Here is a 20,129-nt window from a genome sequence, read left to right as displayed (position 1 = left end):
AATTAGGGTGGTGCAAAAATGAGTACACCCCACAACAAAAACTACTACATCTAGTACTTTGTATGGCCTCCATGATTTTTAATGACAGCACCAAGTCTTCTAGGCATGGAATGAATAAGTTGGCGACATTTTGCAACATGTTATTAAAGATCATGGAGGCCATACAAAGTACTAGATGTAGTAGTTTTTGTTGTGGGGTGTACTCATGTTTTTGCACCACCCTAATTTGAGTAAAACTGAAAAAATGTGTAATCTAAGTTATATTATTAACCTTACTTTCACGTTATAAGTTAGGGTTAAACAATTTTGGAAATTGTGTGTTCATTGAGATATTGTTTAAAATGTTACTTTTCAAAGGGGGTGTACTCTTTTTCGCTGAGCACTGTATGTTGCACAAGTTATAATGCCTGTCCTGTTTTAATGAGAGTCAACCCACAATTAATGAAGTCAGATCAGTCTTAGTTGAGAAAGTTGGTAATGGTAGTTCTTACTTTCACCATAAATTTTTATTTATATGACTTTTGGTCTATAGCCGTCAAAGCCCTCGGCCTTAAAACCAGTTCCTGCTGTGACGTCACGCACTCAGGGCTGGCTTGCTCAGCGGGGCAGCTCGAATGCCAACTTTGTGGTTGATTTTAACTCTCAAAAAAATATTTTTTTTACTCCCATTTATGCAGCCTACAAGAGTCAAGGATGGAGATACTATCCACTCAGAAATGTATTTTAAAATAAAGGTTCTGCGTATCTCCTTTCAGGGCAACAAAGTGAAGGTATTGGAGTGGCCATCACAAAGCTCTGACCTTAATCCTATAGAAAATTTGTGGGTGGCACTGAAAAGGTATGTGCGAGCAAGAAGGCCCACAAATTTGCCTCAATTCCACCAGTTCTGTCAGGAGGAATGAGCCAAAATTTCAGCAAGATATTGTGAAAAACTTGTGGAAGGCTACCCAAAACGCTTGATCCAAATTAAACAGTTCAAAGGCAATTCTACCGCATGCTAACAAAGTGTATGTAAACTTCTGACTTTGATGAAAGTAATTAAAAATTCTCTAAAAAAAATTCTCTGATTATTCTGACATTTTGCAAAAATAAAAAATAAAAAAATTGGGGGGGATCCTAACTGACTTAAGACAGGAAAGGTTTCCTCAATTTTACTGTCAGACATGGAGAAAAAGTTTGTCTTTTTCTAAACTCTATGTAAGCTTCTGGTTGCAACTGTATATGTATAAGTGTATGTAATATATAAAACCACACACAAACACTAATGCGTATAGAGGCTAGAGAGCTAATTGAACAAACAGCAACCAAGTCAAATTAAATCATATTTACACACGGAGGAGAGGAGTATAAAGTAATATAAGCAATTATATCCAGAAGAAATAACAATAATATTTGATAATAATGAGGACTTTGATGGGATCATAAAAGCATGCACAAGCGGGTAAGAACATGTAGGAGTGGCATCAGCCCACAGGCAAATTTAGAAAGGAAATAAGTGGTTTGCAGGTTTGCAAAAAGTGTTCGGATCCCCCCCCCCCATATCATATGTGTTCTATAATTTGAGTCCATAATAATGTACTGAGTTTATGTCTAGTTTTCCAGTTCATGAGTATTATTTTATTGATAATGGCAAGAGCAACTAAAACTAATTGGGCTATGATATTGTGGGTCAAGAATTGTTAGATCTCCAAGTAAGCAGAGCTTTGGGGATAGTGGGATGGTGCAGTTCAGAACCAAAGATATGATGTGGGTGACACATTCCAAGAATTGATGAACTGGTGGACAGTGCCATGTAGCATGGATATAGGTGTCTGTGGTATTGAGTGAGCAGTGAGAACATATACTGTATATCAGAGATATTGAAACCCATTTTGTATATTTTATGTTGAGTGAGATGTGTTCTGTGTTGTACTTTTGTATTGTATTAATTGTATATTTATAGATGAGGTCATTGTGAAAATGTTAGAGCAGATTTGTTCCCAGAAATTGGCATCAGTAGAGATGGAGAAGTCATCTTCCCATTTGTTTTTGGTTATGGTAATGGTTGGATATATAATAGATAGCAGTTTATATTCTTGAGAGCTGTTTGAGAGTCAAATATCGTAATCAATTTTTTGAGTAAAGGAGGCTGTTAGAGATTTTTAAATGCAATATCGATTTTGGTTTAAAATTATTCAAAGCTGAGAAGAGTGTTGTTTTTAAATATGTGATGGAGATGGGAGATTCCTTTTTGTTTCCAAATTTAAGATTTTATTGTGGTATTATTGACCAAGAAGTCTGGATTTGACCAAATTGGAGTGTGTGTGTTGTCATTGTATTTATCTTCCAACAGGCTGTCAGAGTTGTTAAGATGACTGGGTTTTTATAATGGGGGTGGTTTTTAATGGTTTTGATCAAGAAAGGTCTTTGATATCAATGTCTCTGCATTCTGATCGTTCTGTTTCAAGCCATGTGTTTTGGTAATGATTTTTGTAATTGGTTTGCTTAATAATAATGTTGAAAATTTGACACCTCTAAACTTTTAACTTCTAAATTTTCCAGTAAAATTTTGATATTGAGTCAAGCATGGAATACCAGTTTGAGTTAGGTTGGACAGGAGTCGTTGTGAACAAATAGTTAATTTTGGGCAGAATATTAATTTTTACTGTAGAGATTCATCCCATAAGGGAAAGAGGGCGGTTATTCCAGCATTTTAAATTATCTTCTATTGTTTTAACATGGGGGTGAAATTGAGCTGAAACAACTCTTGACAGCTTGGGGGAGATGTTGATTCCAGGGTATTTGATGTTGTCAGTGGTGAGGGGTAGTGAAATTTGGTTCTGGACTGCATCATTCCACTTGGCTTCATTGAGAGGTATAGTTATTGATTTTGTCTAGTTGACAGAGTAGTGTGATATGTTCAAAAATGAAATGAGTTTGAAAGCTTCCTGAAGTGATATTGATGTGTGTGTATAGCAGTATATCATCTGCGTAAAGACTGACTTTATGGCTTGAGTTCAGGATTGAAATTCCACTGATGTCATTCTGTTGGATAGCAGTAACTAGATAAGGGTTCTATAAAGATTGCAAAGAGAGCAGGAGAGAGAGGGCATCCTTGTCTGGTCCTCTGTTGTAGTTTGAAGCGCTGAGAAATGACTGTCGTTAGTTAGTGACTACTGTTAGTTGTAACTGCAGCCACGGGTGATTTTGTAAAGTATCCTTATCCAGTGAATGAATGATTCTCCAAAGCCAAACTTTTCCAACGTGGTAAATAAAAAATCTCCAGTTTACTTTGTTGAATGCTCTTTCTGCATCTAGTGAGGTGACATTTACACTTTGTTCTGATAAAACACAGGAATAAATGTTTTATTCTTTAAAAACTCTGACTAGTATGAAATGCTATATTGTGATATCGAGTGACCGAAATAGGGAAAAATACCGTATCTTTTGGCCATATTTCCAACTCTACTGAAAATACTATTCAGATCAGCACTGATAATGCTGACTATTATGTAAATAAGGGTTTGTTTGTTTGTTGTTGTTTTTTAAAGTAATGCTATTGCAGAGATGTAGTTTCCTTACAAAAGTGATGCTATAATTCAGCCAACTGTAGCTAAATTGTCATTTTGTTAACATACATAAGAAATGTACTTTGATCCCTTTACTGAGCGTGTTTCTTGACCCAACATTTCACCAATATGAAAATGATGCTTTTGTCAGTGCAGTGAAAAGTAGTTAGATAAGATCTGGTGAAGCTGTCCAGTTCCAGAACAGTCCTGGGGGAAAAGCACCAGAGCCCTGATCCATGTTTCCACTTCGTAATGAGAGAACATGGTGTTTCCACTCCAGCACAAGAAGAAAGGGAATCAAGTAATGCTCATCTGTCACCACCTGACCTTTCCACTTAACAAAGCGTTCACACTTATTCCTGTGCCTCATTAGAACATAATGCACTGTACTCATGATAATGTACCTGGCTGGCCTGCGACACATAAGGTGTACACACATGCCATGTGGATATGGAAATGATTTAATTGTGTTATTCTAAATCATTTGTAACTCTTGGTGCAAATTTGAGACATACTTTCTGAAGAATCTTTAGCCTATAGTTTTCATTCTGAGCTGACTTTATATTAATAAACACTGGGGAAAATACAGAAAGCCACTGAGTAATGGAAAAAAAAATCAGTGTAACAGTAAGGACAAAGAAAAGTAAAGTGTTATTGCCCATATTGTCTGAAGATGTAGATTTTTTTTTTTTGGTGGAAAGAGTCAAGAAATGGGGCTCTTTTGGTGGGAAAGTGTGAAGCCGGTTCTTCCACTGAGAAGCATGGACAATAGACATTCCAGTCTCCCTGAGGATGAAGCGCTTGTTGGCAAAAAAGTGTGTGGTCCTGAATCAGGGTGCATAGATGATGTGAAACAGAGCCTGTCTTGGGGAGGAACCAGCAGCATTCCGAATACTGTGTAGAGGAGCTATAATCAATCACCTGACGGAAAATCAGCAAGCAGAGAGTGATGTTGAAGTGAAGTTTCAGGTTGCAGCGGCGGACTGCGTGAGCTGTATTACGCAAGGAGGAAGCCATTCATCAATTCTATGCAGAAACACCTCTAAATTCTCTGGGCCTGAACTCATCTCGGATGAGCTAAAAGATGATGGAAGCATGTGCTGTGGTCAGGTGAGTATACATTTCAACTTGTTTTTGGGAAAACCAGATGTAGAGTTCTCCGTGCCAAAGATGAACATGACCATTTAGTTTGTTATTGGAGAAGGGTGCAAAAGCCATCATCTGTGATGGTATGGGGGGCATCAGTGCCCACGGCATGGATGAGTCACATGTGTGAAGGGACCATTGACACGAAGGCACATATTTGGATTTTAGAGAGATATATTCATCAAGGCAATGTCTCTTCCCGAGAAATCCATACTTATTTCAGCAGGACAATGCCAGGTCTCATTCTGCACAGGCTCTAACAGCATGGCTTTGTAGACAGAGTACATGTACTTGACTGTCCTGCTGCCAGTCCAGATCTGTCTCCTATGTATGGTGCATCATGAAGAGGAGAATCTGACAACGGTGACTACGGACTGTCAAGCAGCTGAAGAGCAAGCATGGACAAAAATTCCAATAGACAAGTATGAAGCAAGAATGGACAAAAATTCCAATTGCAAAACTGCAACAGTATTCTCAGATCCCATACAATTAAAAAGTGTTACTGAAAGGAAAGGTGATGTAACACCATGGTAATAATGCCTCTGTCCCAGCTGTTTTGAGTGTGTTGCAGGCATCAAATTCTAACTTCATTTATGTTTATGTGGCAGCAGGGGCGTGGTCAAGTGCCGGTCTGTGACAGGAGGGCGGAGCCAGGGAAGGTGAGTGGCAGAATCGCTACACCTGACGGTAATGAACCTGTGTTTTGTGTGTTTTCCCAGTAACCGCTCCCTATTTAAGGAGGCAGAGGGAGAGCAGAGGGAGCGCAACCCGGGACCAGAACACAGAGTGTGTGTGTGTGTTACGCCGCATACTAGAAACTGGCGATTTAACTGAAAAGTTGAGAAATAAAAGCCTTCTCTATATCTAAAGCGTTGTCCTGCCGTCCTCTGTGCTCCACCCACACTCCGTAAGCGCTACAGTGGTGCTGAAACCCGGGAAAGGTGGAGCACCAACCTTGCAGCCCCATGGAATCCTCCCTGTTCGCAGACTTGGTCCACGCCCTCGCCACGGCTCAGCAGAGCCAGCACCAGGCACTCGTCACGCTCCGAAAGGAGCAGGAGCGACACTTCGAAGCCCTGGTGCTGGCCCAGCAGGAAGATCGTGAGGCGTTCCGGCATCTCCTCACGTCGGCGGGGTCCACCAGCGCCCTGGCCGTGGGCCCGTCTCCCCTCACCATGACCAAGATGGGCCTGCAGGACGACCCCGAGGCGTTTATCACCTTGTTCGAGCAGGTCGCCAAAGCCTCGGGGTGGCCGATGGAGCAGCGCGCCTCCTCCCCCTCCTGACGGGAGAGGCGCAGCTGGCCGCACTACAGCTCCCCGCCGACCGCCGGCTGGCCTACGCGGACCTTCGCCGGGCCGTCCTCCAGCACGTGGGGTGCACGCCCGAACAACAGCACCAGCGCTTCCGCGCGCTGCGGATGGAGGAAGTCGGCCAGCCGTTCGCGTTCGGCCAGCAGCTCCGGGACGCCTGCTGGCGGTGGCTGAGGGCCGACGATCGCGACGCCGAGGGAATCATCGATCAGGTGGTGCTGGAGCAATTCATCACCCGCTTACCAGCCGGAACCGCGGAGTGAGTCCAGTGCCACCGCCCGGCGTCGCTGGATCAGGCCGTAGGACTGGCGGAGGATCATTTGGCGGCTGTTCCGGTGGCAGGACGGCCGACGACGTCGTCTCTTCTCTCCTCTTCTCTCTCTCTTTCTCCCCCCGCTTCTGTGTCCCGTCCTCGCCCCATTCCCCCACCACGGAGGCGGGGGCCGGCTCCACCCCAGCCGGCCCGCCGCACCCGTGGTGCCCTCCCATTTCTCCCTTCTGTGTCTGTCTCTCCCCCCCCCCCCTCAGGTGAGTGAGCCCCAGAGCACAGCTGCAGAGGGAAGGCCCGGGCCGGTTCGCTGGCGCTGCGGGGAACCGGGCCACCTGCAGCAACAGTGCGGAGCAATGGACGTGGGCGCGGTGGTGCGGATCCCCGACGTGCCAGAAGCTGCCCTCGATTGGGCCGGAGCGTATCGCATACCGGTGAGTGTACAAGGGGCTACATATCAGGCGTTGGTGGATTCGGGTTGCAATCAGACCTCGATCCGCCAAAGCCTGGTGCAAGACGAGGCATTGGGGGGAGCACAGGGGGTGAAGGTGTTGTGTGTGCGCACAGGGATGTTCACAGATACCCTTTGGTGTCGGTCCACATATATTTCAGAGGGGAAAAATCTATAGTGAAGGCGGCGGTTAATCCTCGCCTTACCCACTCTTTAATTTTGGGGACTGATTGGCCGGGATTTCAGGGTTTGATGACGCGCCTAGTAAAGAGTGGGTTCTGCCGTTTGACAGGGGGAGGTCCCGGTGTCGCTTTGGCTGGAGCTGCGGTCACAGAGCCGTCTACGTCATCTCCGTGACAGAGCGAGGAGCCGCCGGCTCCTCCTCTTTCTGTTGGGGAATCCCTCGCGGATTTCCCACTAGAACAATCGCGAGACAAGACTCTGCGACACGCGTTTGACCAAGTGAGAGTAATCGATGGTCAAACGCTCCAGCCGAACGCCACCCGGTCCTTCCCCTATTTTTCCATTTTGAAGGATAGATTATACCGAGTGACGCAGGACACTCAGACAAAAGAGCGAGTCACACAGTTATTAATTCCAAAGAGCCGCCGAGAATTGGTATTCCAGGCGGCTCACTTTAATCCCATGGCTGGACACCTAGGGCAGCATAAGACACTAGCCTGGATAATGGCCCGATTTTATTGGCCGGGGATTCGCGGCGACGTCCGTAAGTGGTGTACGGCGTGCCGCGAATGCCAGTTAGTAAATCCAGTGGCCATTCCAAAAGCGCCCTTGCGCCCCCTACCATTATTCGAGACCCCGTTCGAAAGAATTGGGATGGATCTCGTCGGGCCATTAGATCGGTCAACACGAGGGTACCGCTTTATATTGGTTCTGGTGGACTATGCAACGCGATACCCGGAAGCGGTGCCTCTTCGCAATATCTCAGCACGCAGTATTGCAGAGGCCCTCTTCCACGTCATCTCCCGGGTTGGAATCCCGAAAGAGATTCTGACTGACCAAGGCACCTCGTTTATGTCACGAACACTGAGCGAACTGTATGGGCTACTGGGTATTAAGCCGATCTGCACCAGCGTTTATCACCCACAAACGGACGGTTTAGTTGTACGATTCAATCGCACCCTCAAAAATATAATCAAAAAATTCATAAGTGAGGACGCACGTAACTGGGATAAGTGGCTCGAACCCTTGTTATTTGCAGTGCAAGAGGTCCCCCAAGCCTCCACGGGGTTCTCCCTGTTTGAATTATTATATGGGCGTAAGCCACGCGGCATCTTAGATGTACTGCGGGAAAATTGGGAGGAGGGACCTTCACAGAGTAAAAACGAAATTCAGTACGTTATGGACCTGTGCGCAAAACTCCACACGCTCACCCACCTAACTCAGGAGAATTTGCGGCAGGCCCAGGAACGGCAAGCCTGCCTGTACAACAAGGGCACGCGCCTTAGAGAGTTCACTCCGGGAGATAAGGTACTCGTCCTGTTGCCCACGTCGAGCTCCAAATTAATCGCCAAGTGGCAAGGACCCTTTGAGGTCACACGGCGAGTCGGGGATGTCGACTATGAGGTAAGGCGAACAGACAGGGAGGGGGCACTACAGATCTACCACCTCAATCTGCTTAAACTCTGGAAAGAGGAGGTCCCCGTGGCGTTGGTGTCGGTAGTTCCGGAGAAGGCAGAGCTGGGGCCGGAGGTTCAAAAAGGGACATTGGCATCACGTACCTCTCCGATCCCCTGTGGAGACCACCTCTCCCCGACCCAACTCATGGAGGTTGCCCAGTTGCAGGCCGAGTTTTCGGATGTGTTCTCACCCCTGCCCGGTCGCACTAACCTCATAGAACACCACATTGAGACGCCCCCGGGGGTGGTAGTGCGTAGCCGCCCTTATAGGCTACCCGAACACAAAAAAAAGGTGGTTCGGGAAGAACTTCAGGCCATGCTCGAAATGGGCATCGTCGAGGAGTCCCACAGTGACTGGAGCAGCCCGGTGGTCTTGGTTCCCAAGGCCGACGGGTCGGTCCGGTTCTGTGTGGACTATAGAAAAGTCAACGCGGTGTCTAAATTCGACGCGTACCCAATGCCTCGTATTGATGAGCTGCTCGATTGACTAGGCACGGCTCGCTTTTACTCGACACTGGATTTGACGAAGGGATATTGGCAGATCCCCTTGACTCCATTATCCCCGGAGAAAACGGCCTTTTCCACACTGTTCGGCTTACACCAGTTCGTCACACTTCCGTTTGGGCTGTTTGGGGCGCCAGCTATGTTTCAGCGACTGATGGACAGGGTCCTCCGGCCCCACACCACCTATGCGGCCGCTTATCTCGACGATATTATCATTTATAGTAACGACTGGCAGTGGCACCTGCAACACCTGAGAGCCGTCCTTAGGTCGCTGAGGCGGGCGGGTCTCACTGCCAACCCGAAGAAGTGTGCGATTGGGTGGGTGGAAGTACGGTATCTGGGCTTCCACTTGGGCAACGGGCAGGTGCGTCCCCAAATTAATAAGACAGCAGCGATTGTGGCCTGCCCGAGGCCCAAGACCAAAAAGGGGGTGAGACAGTTCCTGGGGCTGGCTGGCTACTATCGTAGGTTTATACCTAATTATTCGGACGTCACCAGCCCGCTGACTGACCTCACTAAAAAGGGGGCGCCAGATCTGGTCCAGTGGACGGAGCAGTGCCAGCGGGCTTTCTCTGAGGTAAAGGCTGCACTGTGTGGGGGGCCACTTTTACACTCCCCTGACTTCTCTCTCCCTTTTTTGTTGCAGACGGATGCGTCGGACAGAGGGCTGGGGGCCGTTTTGTCCCAGCAGGTGGAGGGGGAGGATCGCCCCGTCCTGTACATCAGTCGGAAGCTGTCGGTGCGTGAGCGGCGCTACAGCACGATTGAGAAGGAATGCCTGGCGATCAAGTGGGCGGTCCTCGCCCTCCGTTACTACCTGCTGGGGCGCCCTTTCACCCTCTGTTCGGACCATGCGCCCCTCCAGTGGCTCCACCGCATGAAGGATGCCAACGCGCGGATCACCCATTGGTATCTGGCACTCCAACCCTTCAACTTCAAGGTGGTCCACAGGCCGGGAGCGCAGATGGTCGTGGCGGACTTCCTCTCCCGTCGGGGGGAGTCGGCTGCGGGCCGGACGGGCGCCCGGCCTGAGTCGGGCGGTGGGGGTATGTGGCAGCGGGGGCGTGGTCAAGCGCCAGTCTGTGACAGGAGGGCGGAGCCAGGGAAGGTGAGTGGCAGAATCGCTACACCTGACGGTAATTAACCTGTGTTTTGTGTTTTCCCAGTAACCGCTCCCTATTTAAGGAGGCAGAGGGAGAGCAGAGGGAGCGCAACCCGGGACCAGAACACAGTGTGTGTGTGTGTGTGTGTGTGTGTGTGTGTGTGTGTGTGTGTTACGCCGCATACTAGAAACTGGCGATTTAACTGAAAAGTTGAGAAATAAAAGCCTTCTCTGTATCTAAAGCGTTGTCCTGCCGTCCTCTGTGCTCCACCCACACTCCGTAAGCGCTACAGTTTATAAAATACAATTAAGTTGGTCAGTAAAACTATTGAAAATCTTTTCTTTGTTCTTTTATCGGTTAAATAAAGGCTCACGTGAATTAATAAAGCTCAGATTTTTTTTTTTTCGCTTTGCGTTTTGGAAAATGGTCCAACTTTTCTGGAAATTGGGTTCATAGTACCAGTCAAAAGTTTGGACACTCCTCCTAATTAAATTTTTTTGTCTTTTTTTCCGCTATGCAATTTGGAAAATAGTCCAACTTTTCTGGAAATTGGATTCGTATATAGCACCAGTCAAAAGTTTGGACACGCCTTCTAATTCAATGTGTTTTTTTTTTTTTAATTAAAAGACTCATGTTTTAAAGTAATGATGGACTGTCATTTTTCTTTAATTAGTTGAGCAGCTCTTGACATAATATGGATTACTATAGTTGTGGAATAGGGCTATTTATTGTATTTTTATTATTTACTTTTTACTGTTTGATCTTAAACGCATTAAGAAGGTAAGAAACTAGTCCACTAATTGACTTTTGACAAGGCATATCTGATAAGTGACAAGCATTTCAGGTGATGACCTCGTGAAGCTGGTTAAGATAATGCCACTAGTGTGCAAAGTGTCATCAAGGTAAACGCTGGCTACTTTGAAGAATCTGAAATCTGAAACATTTTATTGCAACATTTTTTTTCTTTTTTTTTGGAACCATTCCTTTGAGATTTTGGTCCATGTTGAAATGAATGCATCACGCAATTCCTGTAGATGGTCATTAACAGTACTCAAATAGGCTCAGGCAATCAAGTGATGATTGGTATTAATAGGTCCAAATTGTGCCAAGAAAATGTTCCCCACACTATTACACCACCTCCACCAGCCTGGATTGTTGACACAAGGCAGGTTGGGCCCATGGATTTATGCTGTTGGTGCCAAATTCTGTCCTTATGGTCTGTGTGCCTCAGCATAAATCAAGATTCATCACACCGGGCTTCATCTGTCCAGTTTTGGTGAGCCTGTGCCAACTGCAGACTCAGTTTTCTGTTCTTGGCTGATTGAAGTGGAACCCGATGTGGTCTTCTACTGTTGTAGCTCATCTACCTCAGTATTCAACACGTGCATTCTGGGATGCTTTTCTGCTCACCACAATTGTACATAGTTTTTATCTCGGTTACTGTAGCAGTTTTGTCAGCTTGAAAATGTCTGGCTATTCTTTGTTTCATCAACAGGGAGTTTCTGTCCACAGACTTGCTGCTCACTGGATGGTTTTTTTTCTTTATTGCACCATTCTGTGTAAACTCTAGAGACGCGCGTGTGTGTGTGTGTGTGTGTGTGTGTGAGAGTGAAAATCTCAGGAGATCAGTAGTTATAGAAATACTCAAATCGGTCCATCTGGCACCAACATTGAGGTCACGTTTTTTCCCCCGGTTCTGAAGGTCGATGTTTGCCCATATTTGCATGTTTTTATTCATTGCACTGCTTCCACATTATTGCAAATAAACACAAACTCCAAGATCTAGCAGCAAAGGGGGACTAAATCTTTGGCATTTGCTTTTTATTTATTACTTATTTATAAACTGTTTATTATTCTTCTGTGGCAGTGTTTGTGCTTTCTCATGTGTCCGGAGTAAGTCTATATCCAAAATGCATGCAATTAGTTGTTGTACAGATTACTGAATGTTCCACACTTGCTTACATTTTCGGTACAGGTAGATAAATCTTCATAAGCAGATGTTCAGTGGGAGTGCTGAGTAACGTAAACGAAGGTAACTTAGATATTAGGAAGACAACAGAAGTAGCTTGAAGCAAACAGATGATAACTGGCTAGAGGTGTGTCATGCATGCAACTGTAACATGTATGAGACGCCTAGGGAACAGAATCTTCAATGCTGCAGTATGCACTAATTGGGTTATAGCAAGGCCTGAATATGCGTGCGTGTGTAATCGGCCACTTTCACTTTAATAGGGACTTTGTTCTTGATTCTTGGATGGCAGGAGTGGAACCCAATGTGGTCGTCTGCTGTTGCATGCTGAGATGCTTTTCTGCTCACCACGGTTGTAAAGAGTTGCTGAGTTGTTAAAGCCTTCCTAGTAACTCAAACCAATCTAGCCATTTTCCTCTGACCTCTCATCAACAAGGCGTTTGGCACCCACAGAACTATTACTCAGTTCAGAGCTACAACCAACTCTGTTACACAGTTACTCTGTAATTTTGCTCCAACTCCAACTTCTGCTGGTCATCAGCTCATTCTTTGAACATGCTTATTAAAGTGAAAGTATGTGTTCTGGAGACTGTAAAATGATCACAGAGGTTGTGTGGTATTGTATGGTAATCTTGATGGAAAGTCAGTTAGCTTTCACCTAAACCCCACAAAGCTAGTTAAAATGCATCCACTTTTTTGAATTGCATAGATTAATGCATTCATGGATTAATAATCTTTATGGGGTCTGAGGGTATTTTCTGGCACTCTAATGATTTTGGCATACTCTGATTTTGTCAATTTCAACAAATCTAAGCAGTATTTTCAAGGTCATATGACTTTTTTTTGTATTCAGCACAAGTTTAGCTACAATAATATCTATGCAGTGTGTGTGTGTGTGTGTGTATGTTGGAGTGTGTGAAAAAAACATTACCTTACCCATTGTGACAAACCATTTGTCACTTGAGGTGATTTTGTTCAGTCTTGGGAATGTATCAAGCACAAAAACTTAAATCTGCTCCATTGTTTTTGGACAATTAACCGGCCATCAAAAAATTTATGTCCTATTGTTTTGGGGTAAAGAGTTGGGAGTGGGAGGGGCATTCAATGAGAAGAGTAAAAAAAATTCCATTCAATGGGAAGCATGAATACCCCTCCCACTGCCAACTCTTAATCCCATCAGGTCAAGTGATCAAAATGGTTCGTCACAATGGGCAAGGTAATGTTTTTTCACACATTCTAACACCGTTCTAAAACTGCTTTTTACAACAGCTTCATTTATCTGGTATTTGACTTTATTTTGGTATTTGACCTAAAATAGATTACCTAAGTTAGATGCAACATAAAACTTGTCACTTTACTCAGTCAGTCACACCGGTGTTGGAGCACTGAGCTCCTACTTACGCATTCATAAAAGACTATTCACATGCTAACGGCATGATATTCTTTTATGAACGCGTAAGTGGGAGCTCAGCACGCCGACTCCAGTGTGACTGAGTAAGGTAACAAGTTTTATGTTTCATCTAATTTAGGTAATTTGAAAAATATATTATTTGGTAGTGGGCACATAGGAAAGCATAAAGTGTGTGTCTTGAAATTAACTCTTGTTCTATTTTACTCAGTTCAGAGCTACAACCAATTCTGTTACACAGTTACTCTAATTTTGCTCCAACTCCAAATTTTACTCTCTAAACTCAAAGTAGAGCAAAATTAGCTATTTTTAGGAAAATCCTTTCAACTCTGGAAAATTGCAGTGTCATTTTTTCCTGTATATGCACTACAGTGTACGCATATCAACCGATGTGCTCATAAATATTTACATTTACTTGAGTTGATCTTCGGCTGGATCGGGTCGAAGTTTAAAAAAAGAAAAAAAGGCACCACTCATCAGTGTTGCAGTTCTGAAGATTGAATCGAATCGCTGTCCGAATCATCCGAAGCACATAAAACCGAATGTCATCTCACAATAAGTTTTACCTCCAAATAGCCTAAACTATGGCTGACCTATTTTATCCTATTTGCGGTGGGCATTCCCACGGTGATAGAGAACCCAATTGAAACCAAAAGAGTGAAAGTGATTATCATTCTGTTAGCATGTGAGCTCAGCACGCCGACTCCGGTGTGACTGAGTAAGGTAACAAGTTTTATGTTTCATCTAATTTAGGTAATTTGAAAAATATAATATTTTTCAATAGTGGGCACATAGAAACTTTACACTTTCCTGTCAATATGTTTATCATGCTTGTATGATAACTCACAAAGATATTTAGCTAAATACATGACCTACTCATTCTAAACCTGCCAAGCTTCCCTGGCGAAGCTCTCGACCCCAGAGGTTTAAGATCTGACTCAATATCCTACTAGGACCTTTAAGCAACAGTACTCTCTTACTAGGACCTTTAAGCAACAGTACTCGTTCAATGTTATTGATGTCTGCTCTTATGTATTTTAGGTTGCCAGATGGGAACACAGAACACGAGGTCTGACACGCATGTTTAAAAGCCCTTATGTGGCCTGCTACTGCCTGGGTGCTGTCATTCTGCTTCTCAATGTTTACCGCAGTCACAGGTAATACAAATAACTCACTGAGCATTCAAATTGATAGAATTCACAAATGGGCAACTTTTTAAGAAAAAAAAACACAAAGGCAATATCATAATGCAACAGAAATCACGGATAATGACTGTAGCAACTTTCTGTATTTGGGACAATGAGGAACTGGAGACAGGTGTGAAAATTCAAGGTGCACTTTATTCTACCATTCACTTTTCAGTGACTTTACCATTACCACATAGGCACACTACACACACAAACGCATGTGGGGTGAGACAGCTCTCTCTCTCTATCTCGTTACTGGCCATCTGGAAGACACACTGAGACATACGTTAATAGACAGCCAATAATTAAACATGGGTGTAAAACCTCACAATACCTGCTGGTTCAACCTGACTCATCGCCGTTCACAGCTGTCGCTCGACCACACCCTCATTGCCACATACCCTACCGCCCGACTCAGGCTGGGGAGCCGTCCAGCTTGCAGCAGGCCATCACCATCTGTAACCCCTGGCCTGTGGACCACCTCGAACTTGAAGGGCTGGAGGGCCAAATACCAACAAGTGATCTGCGCATTGGCATACTTCATGCAGTGGAGCCACTGGAGCAGGGCATGGTCGGAACAGAGGGTGAAAGGGCATCCTAGCAGGTAGTACTGAAGAGTGAGGACTGCCCACTTGAACACTTCTATGGTGCTGTACTTCAATACTCGCATCAAGAGCTTGCAGCTGATTGCGTTCCTCCCCCTCCACCATTTGGGACCAAACTGCCCCCAGCCCTCTGTCAGACACGTCGATTTGTAAAACAAAAAGGAAAGTCAGGTGAATGCAACAGCGGGCCCCCACACAAAATCGCTTTAATTTGAGCAAAAGCCCATTTGCACGGGTCCCACCACTGGACCGGATCTGGTGGCCCCTTTTTAGTGAAGTCAGTCAGCAGGCTAGTGACATCCAAAAAAAATTAGGCACGAGTCACCTGTAATAGCCAGCCAGCCCCAGGAATTGCCTCACCCCCTTTTGGGTCTTGGGTCTCGGGCAGGCCGCAGTTGCTGCAGTCGTATCAATTTGGGGATGCACCTGCCCATGACCCAAGTGGAAGCCCAGATACCACACTTCCACCCATCCAGTTGCACACTTCCTTAGGTTTGCTGTGAGCCCAGTGCACCTCAGCAACCTCAGGATAGCCCTTAGATGTTGTAAATGCTGCTGCCAATCATTACTATAAATAATAATGTCATCTAAATAGGCAGCGGCATATGCATTGTGGGGACTGAGGATTCGGTCCATTTGATGCTGAAACGTTGCAGGGCCCCAAATAACCCAAATGGAAGGGTGACAAATTGATGTAAACCAAATGGAGTGGAAAAGGCCCCCCACGGGATAATGGAGTCAAGGGGATCTGCTAATATCCCTTTGTCAAATCCAGTGTTGAATAAAAGCGAGCCATGCCTAAGCAATTGAGCAGTTCATCAATGCGAGGCATCGGATATGCATCAAATTTAGAAACCATGTTGACTTTTCTTTAGTCCACACAGAACCAGACTGTCCCATCTGTCTTGGCAACTAAGGCCATCGGGCTGTTCCAGTCACTGTGCAACTCTTCAATTACTCCCATGTAAGCATTGTCTTGAGTTCACCCCAAACCACATTTTTCTTTTACTTGGGGACCCAATACGGGCGTCTGTGCACCACCACCCCTGGGGGAATCTCTATGTGGTGCCCTGAGGTCAGTGTGACCAGGGAGGGGTGAGAACACATTGCAGAATTCCTCCTGCAACCTGATAACTTGTGCTCTCTGGGACAGACTGAGTGGTGGTCTCCAAAGGGCACCGGGATGAATTGGGCCACACCTTTTGTACTTGCCTCCGGTCCCAGCTCTGCCCTCTCCGAAACTACCGTCGCCAGAGCCACAGGAACCTTCTCTCTCTGAGGTTTCAGGAGATTGAGGTGGTAAATTTGACATGCATTGCCCCGATCTGTGCGCTTGACCTAATGGTTGACTTCCCCAATTTGCCATGTGACTTCAAAGGGCCCTTGCCACTTGGCGAGTCATTTTAAGCTTGATGTGGGCAGTAAAATGAGTACTTTATCTACCGGTGCAAATTCTCTTAGCTGTGTCCTTCTGTTGTACAGGTGGGATTGACGTTCTCATGCCTGTAGCAAATTCTCCTGGGTTACGCGATTCAGTTACCACTACCACACAGGCACACTATACACTTGTGGAGTGACGCATCTCTCTCTCTCATTACTAGCCATCTGGAAGGCACACAGAGACACACTTTAATAGACAGCTAGTAATTAAACACGTGTAACTCATCACGTTACCTGCTTGTTCAACCTGACTCCTCGCCATTCACAGCTGACACTTGACCACACCCTCGCTGCCACAGTGATAATAGGTTGGATTTCTCTGAGTTGAGCACCTTTTGGAATGAATGTTGAAATGTTACAGCACATTGTAGTCCCATGTGTTTATTTGTAGATGCTTTTTCAAATTGATTTTAAAAATCAAATAAGCATAAAGCTGAGCTACTGTTCATCCATGTTGCTCATTCTGTCTGGTATGTTTTGTATTTTATGATGTAGTAAATTTCTTAGAAATTGTTAATGTTAAAATCACTATAATAGTATAGTACATTACAGTCATATTAAATTCTTATTCAGCACAGTATCTAAATTAACAAAAGAGCAAGCTGTTTAAGATTCTTAAATTACTCCACACTTTTACAAGCAATGATTTCTCAGACTTTTTGTGTCGGACAGTAGAGCTTCTTAAGGGCTAAAGTTCAGCAGCAGTCTGCCAGCAAGCTATTATAAACTATAGGCATCATCTTAAAGTGCATATCACAGGTAAATTCAGGAGCAAAATCAATGTAATTCTCCTATTTTATATTAAACTTTGGTCAGATATTTGTCACATTTTGCATTTTGTGCAATTTTTTTACCTTGCGCAATACCAGAAAAATTCAGTTGAAATCAAGCCATTTGAGGCGAATTGGTCCGCCTCTGGAAAAAAAAACTTGCCATTTGGACTTTCCTGGGAAACATTGATTTTCGTGACGTCACATGCGGGACGCCTTTTCTGAATCCTACGTCAGCGCTGGTTTGTTTATGAGAAAATGACCTGGTGGTTTTCTGCAAATTTCTTCAATGTTATCACATAATTATTACAATGGTTAACAGATGTATCGTAGGAGCGTGTAGCAACACCAATCTTGATGGGATTAGTACTCATCGTTTTCCAAAAGACCGGACAATGAGAGAGAAATGGGAGCGCTTGTTCTACACAGGCTGTGCACTGAAACTGTGCAAGCTCGCGCAGCCTGCTGGCGCTTCCGCAGATAACGTCATGAATCTAGCTCCAGACTCCCTTGGGATTTTTCCAGACACGTTTTATTTTATTTTTTTCTGCTGTAGACAGATGGCCTTGCGCAAAATTACCCTTCTGGATGAGTGTGTAAAGGAACATACTTTCATATAAAAAAAAAAAAAATGAAATTGGTCCAGAATATGCACTTTAAGTGAGCATCATGGCTGCCAAGTACCACAAAGTTGTTTGCTTCCTAAAAATAATTTTAAAAAATCCAGTTTTCAGCCCCTTAGTATTTTTAAAGTGCCCTTGTTTCTAGTCTGTGGGGTTTTTGTTTTAACCCCCCCCCCCCAAAAAAAAAGTAATCTGAAGTGTGTGTGTGTGGCACCTCACTGCTGTTGTCCTGTGTTCTCTTCACTGTCTTTGACCTCATTGGCTGGAGCTCATGGCTCTGTATCTGCTGGAGGATTTTGTAACCAGAGGGCAGTGAGGGGAAAATTTCCATGGCAGGGCAGCTGTTTAGCGCAGTATACATAATTCAACATTCATGGGTAAAGTCTTTTGTATTTGTATGATTCTCTGACGTGAGCAGTTATGGGATTTGAAAAAAGGAAAAATCATCAGAGAGTAAACAGAAGAGAGGAACATCTATTCCATTCTGAAATATTTATGAAGTACATAGTTTAGGTATTATGTACATTTTACGCCTTTGCTTTTCCTGATGGTGGAAAATACTTTAACTTTCACATTTTTAAACCTGGGCACAGTAACAAACAATAGTTTAGTGGTGTACTTACAGGGTGAATACTGTTACATTACTTCGGATACAATGCTAGAAATGCACTATTGGGCCTGACTTAATAATGTTTTCTACCAGCACAAATCCTCTTATGGTGTTAACTACCATCAGAATTTACTAAAGATGCACAGTGAAAAGTATTTTTGTGGCTGACGTTCTTCCATTTGTAGCAGTTTCCCTTTCAGCCTGCAAAATTTGGGGGAGAGTATTTAAACAAATCATGCAACGTGATTTACTCAGGTTTGCAGTTGTCAATTTACTGACAATTGTGCCATTATTTAACACCAAAACCCCATCTTGACCCATTTTGTGCTTGACATGGCTTCGATTGTTGCCACCAGGAGGCACCGCTGAGAACTCAATTTTATTTCTATAGTGCTTTGAACAATGGACATTGTTACAAAGCAGCTTTACTGAACATATAAGTTCTAGAATAAATTTTAAACATATGAATTTATAAATTTATCCCTAATGAGCAAGCTTGAACAGAGAGCACATGGTAGAAGGGAGAGAATTTTCTCTACTCATGTTAATTTATTTGGAATGACAGAGGAAGACGTTATCAGAACATATCGATTACCAACATGTTATTCTGTACCCGTTTGAGACAGTATGCTAATTTGTGCTGCTCTTGGTAGATTGTGTTGGACATTCTTGAAAGGAACTGGCTGTGTTTTGTGTTCATTAATCTGCACGTTGAATTGATCAGAACTGGCCCCTCCATCAGTACTTTTTGGTGTGTGTGGCTTTTTTTTTTTAAATAAAAAACAACTTGCAGCCTCACACTCATTTGCCCTGTTTAGTAAATCTGGTCCTATTTGGCAGTGTCCTGTGGACACCTGACCATCACACAAACATGAGGCTGCCACATGATTGCTTGAGTAAATAACTGCATAAATGAGCGAGTGGGTGTACAGGTGTTCCTGTTAACTTGACTGGTGAGTGTATATGTATACAACTTTTTGTGTTGCCTTTTACTTCTTTCACAAAATAGTGATGATTGTGCGGGTAGAAATGATGCACTTTCAACCCAAATGTTTGACTGTTAGGTTTTGATCTGTCTGTACTGAAGGAGGGTGAATTGACAAAGTATGATCGAGGAATGTAGACCTCTGCCACCCAAGAGATTCTGCCTTATGGCTCAATCAGGGAGCACTGATAGAAATATATGTTTGGCATTCTTTTGTGGAATTAATGGTTTTATTCTTTTTTTAATATTTTTTCTATTTCTGAATATCAAGTGCAATAACTGTTAATGTAGTGTTCTAGAGAGAAATCTAGTAGTTACTAGAATTCTTCATCTTCATATTTGAAACTCTTCTATAACAAGATTGTATTTTAATTTTAGGAGAAAAACTGCTCAATCTGACAATTTGAGCTCATGACATACAGTGATTTAAGAAAATATTACATCTTAAAATTACGTACCAAGTCTTGAGTCTTGCAGCTCACATCATTGAGAGCATCTGCAGTGGAAATTCTTAAAATGCGAGCATTTTCAGGAAGCACGTTATTCAAAAAGATGGTGA

At 44.1% G+C, this 20,129-nt stretch overlaps 1 protein-coding gene across 3 annotated transcripts in view; it reads left to right on the top strand.

Annotated features, from left to right (window-relative positions):
- Positions 1-20,129, top strand: part of pemt (phosphatidylethanolamine N-methyltransferase) — a 147,306-nt gene that overhangs the window by 31,550 nt on the left and 95,627 nt on the right. For all 3 annotated transcript variants that reach the window (XM_060938780.1, XM_060938779.1, XM_060938781.1), the window contains exon 3: positions 14,392-14,507. In XM_060938780.1, coding sequence (XP_060794763.1) covers positions 14,392-14,507 — 116 coding nt within the window. The remainder of the gene's footprint in view (positions 1-14,391; positions 14,508-20,129) is intronic.

The sequence above is a fragment of the Neoarius graeffei genome, chromosome 14, assembly GCF_027579695.1.
Source record: "Neoarius graeffei isolate fNeoGra1 chromosome 14, fNeoGra1.pri, whole genome shotgun sequence".
Classification (NCBI taxonomy): Eukaryota; Metazoa; Chordata; class Actinopteri; order Siluriformes; family Ariidae; genus Neoarius; species Neoarius graeffei.
Note: the sequence above shows the minus strand (reverse complement) of the source record. Positions and strands in the feature narration are given on the sequence as shown.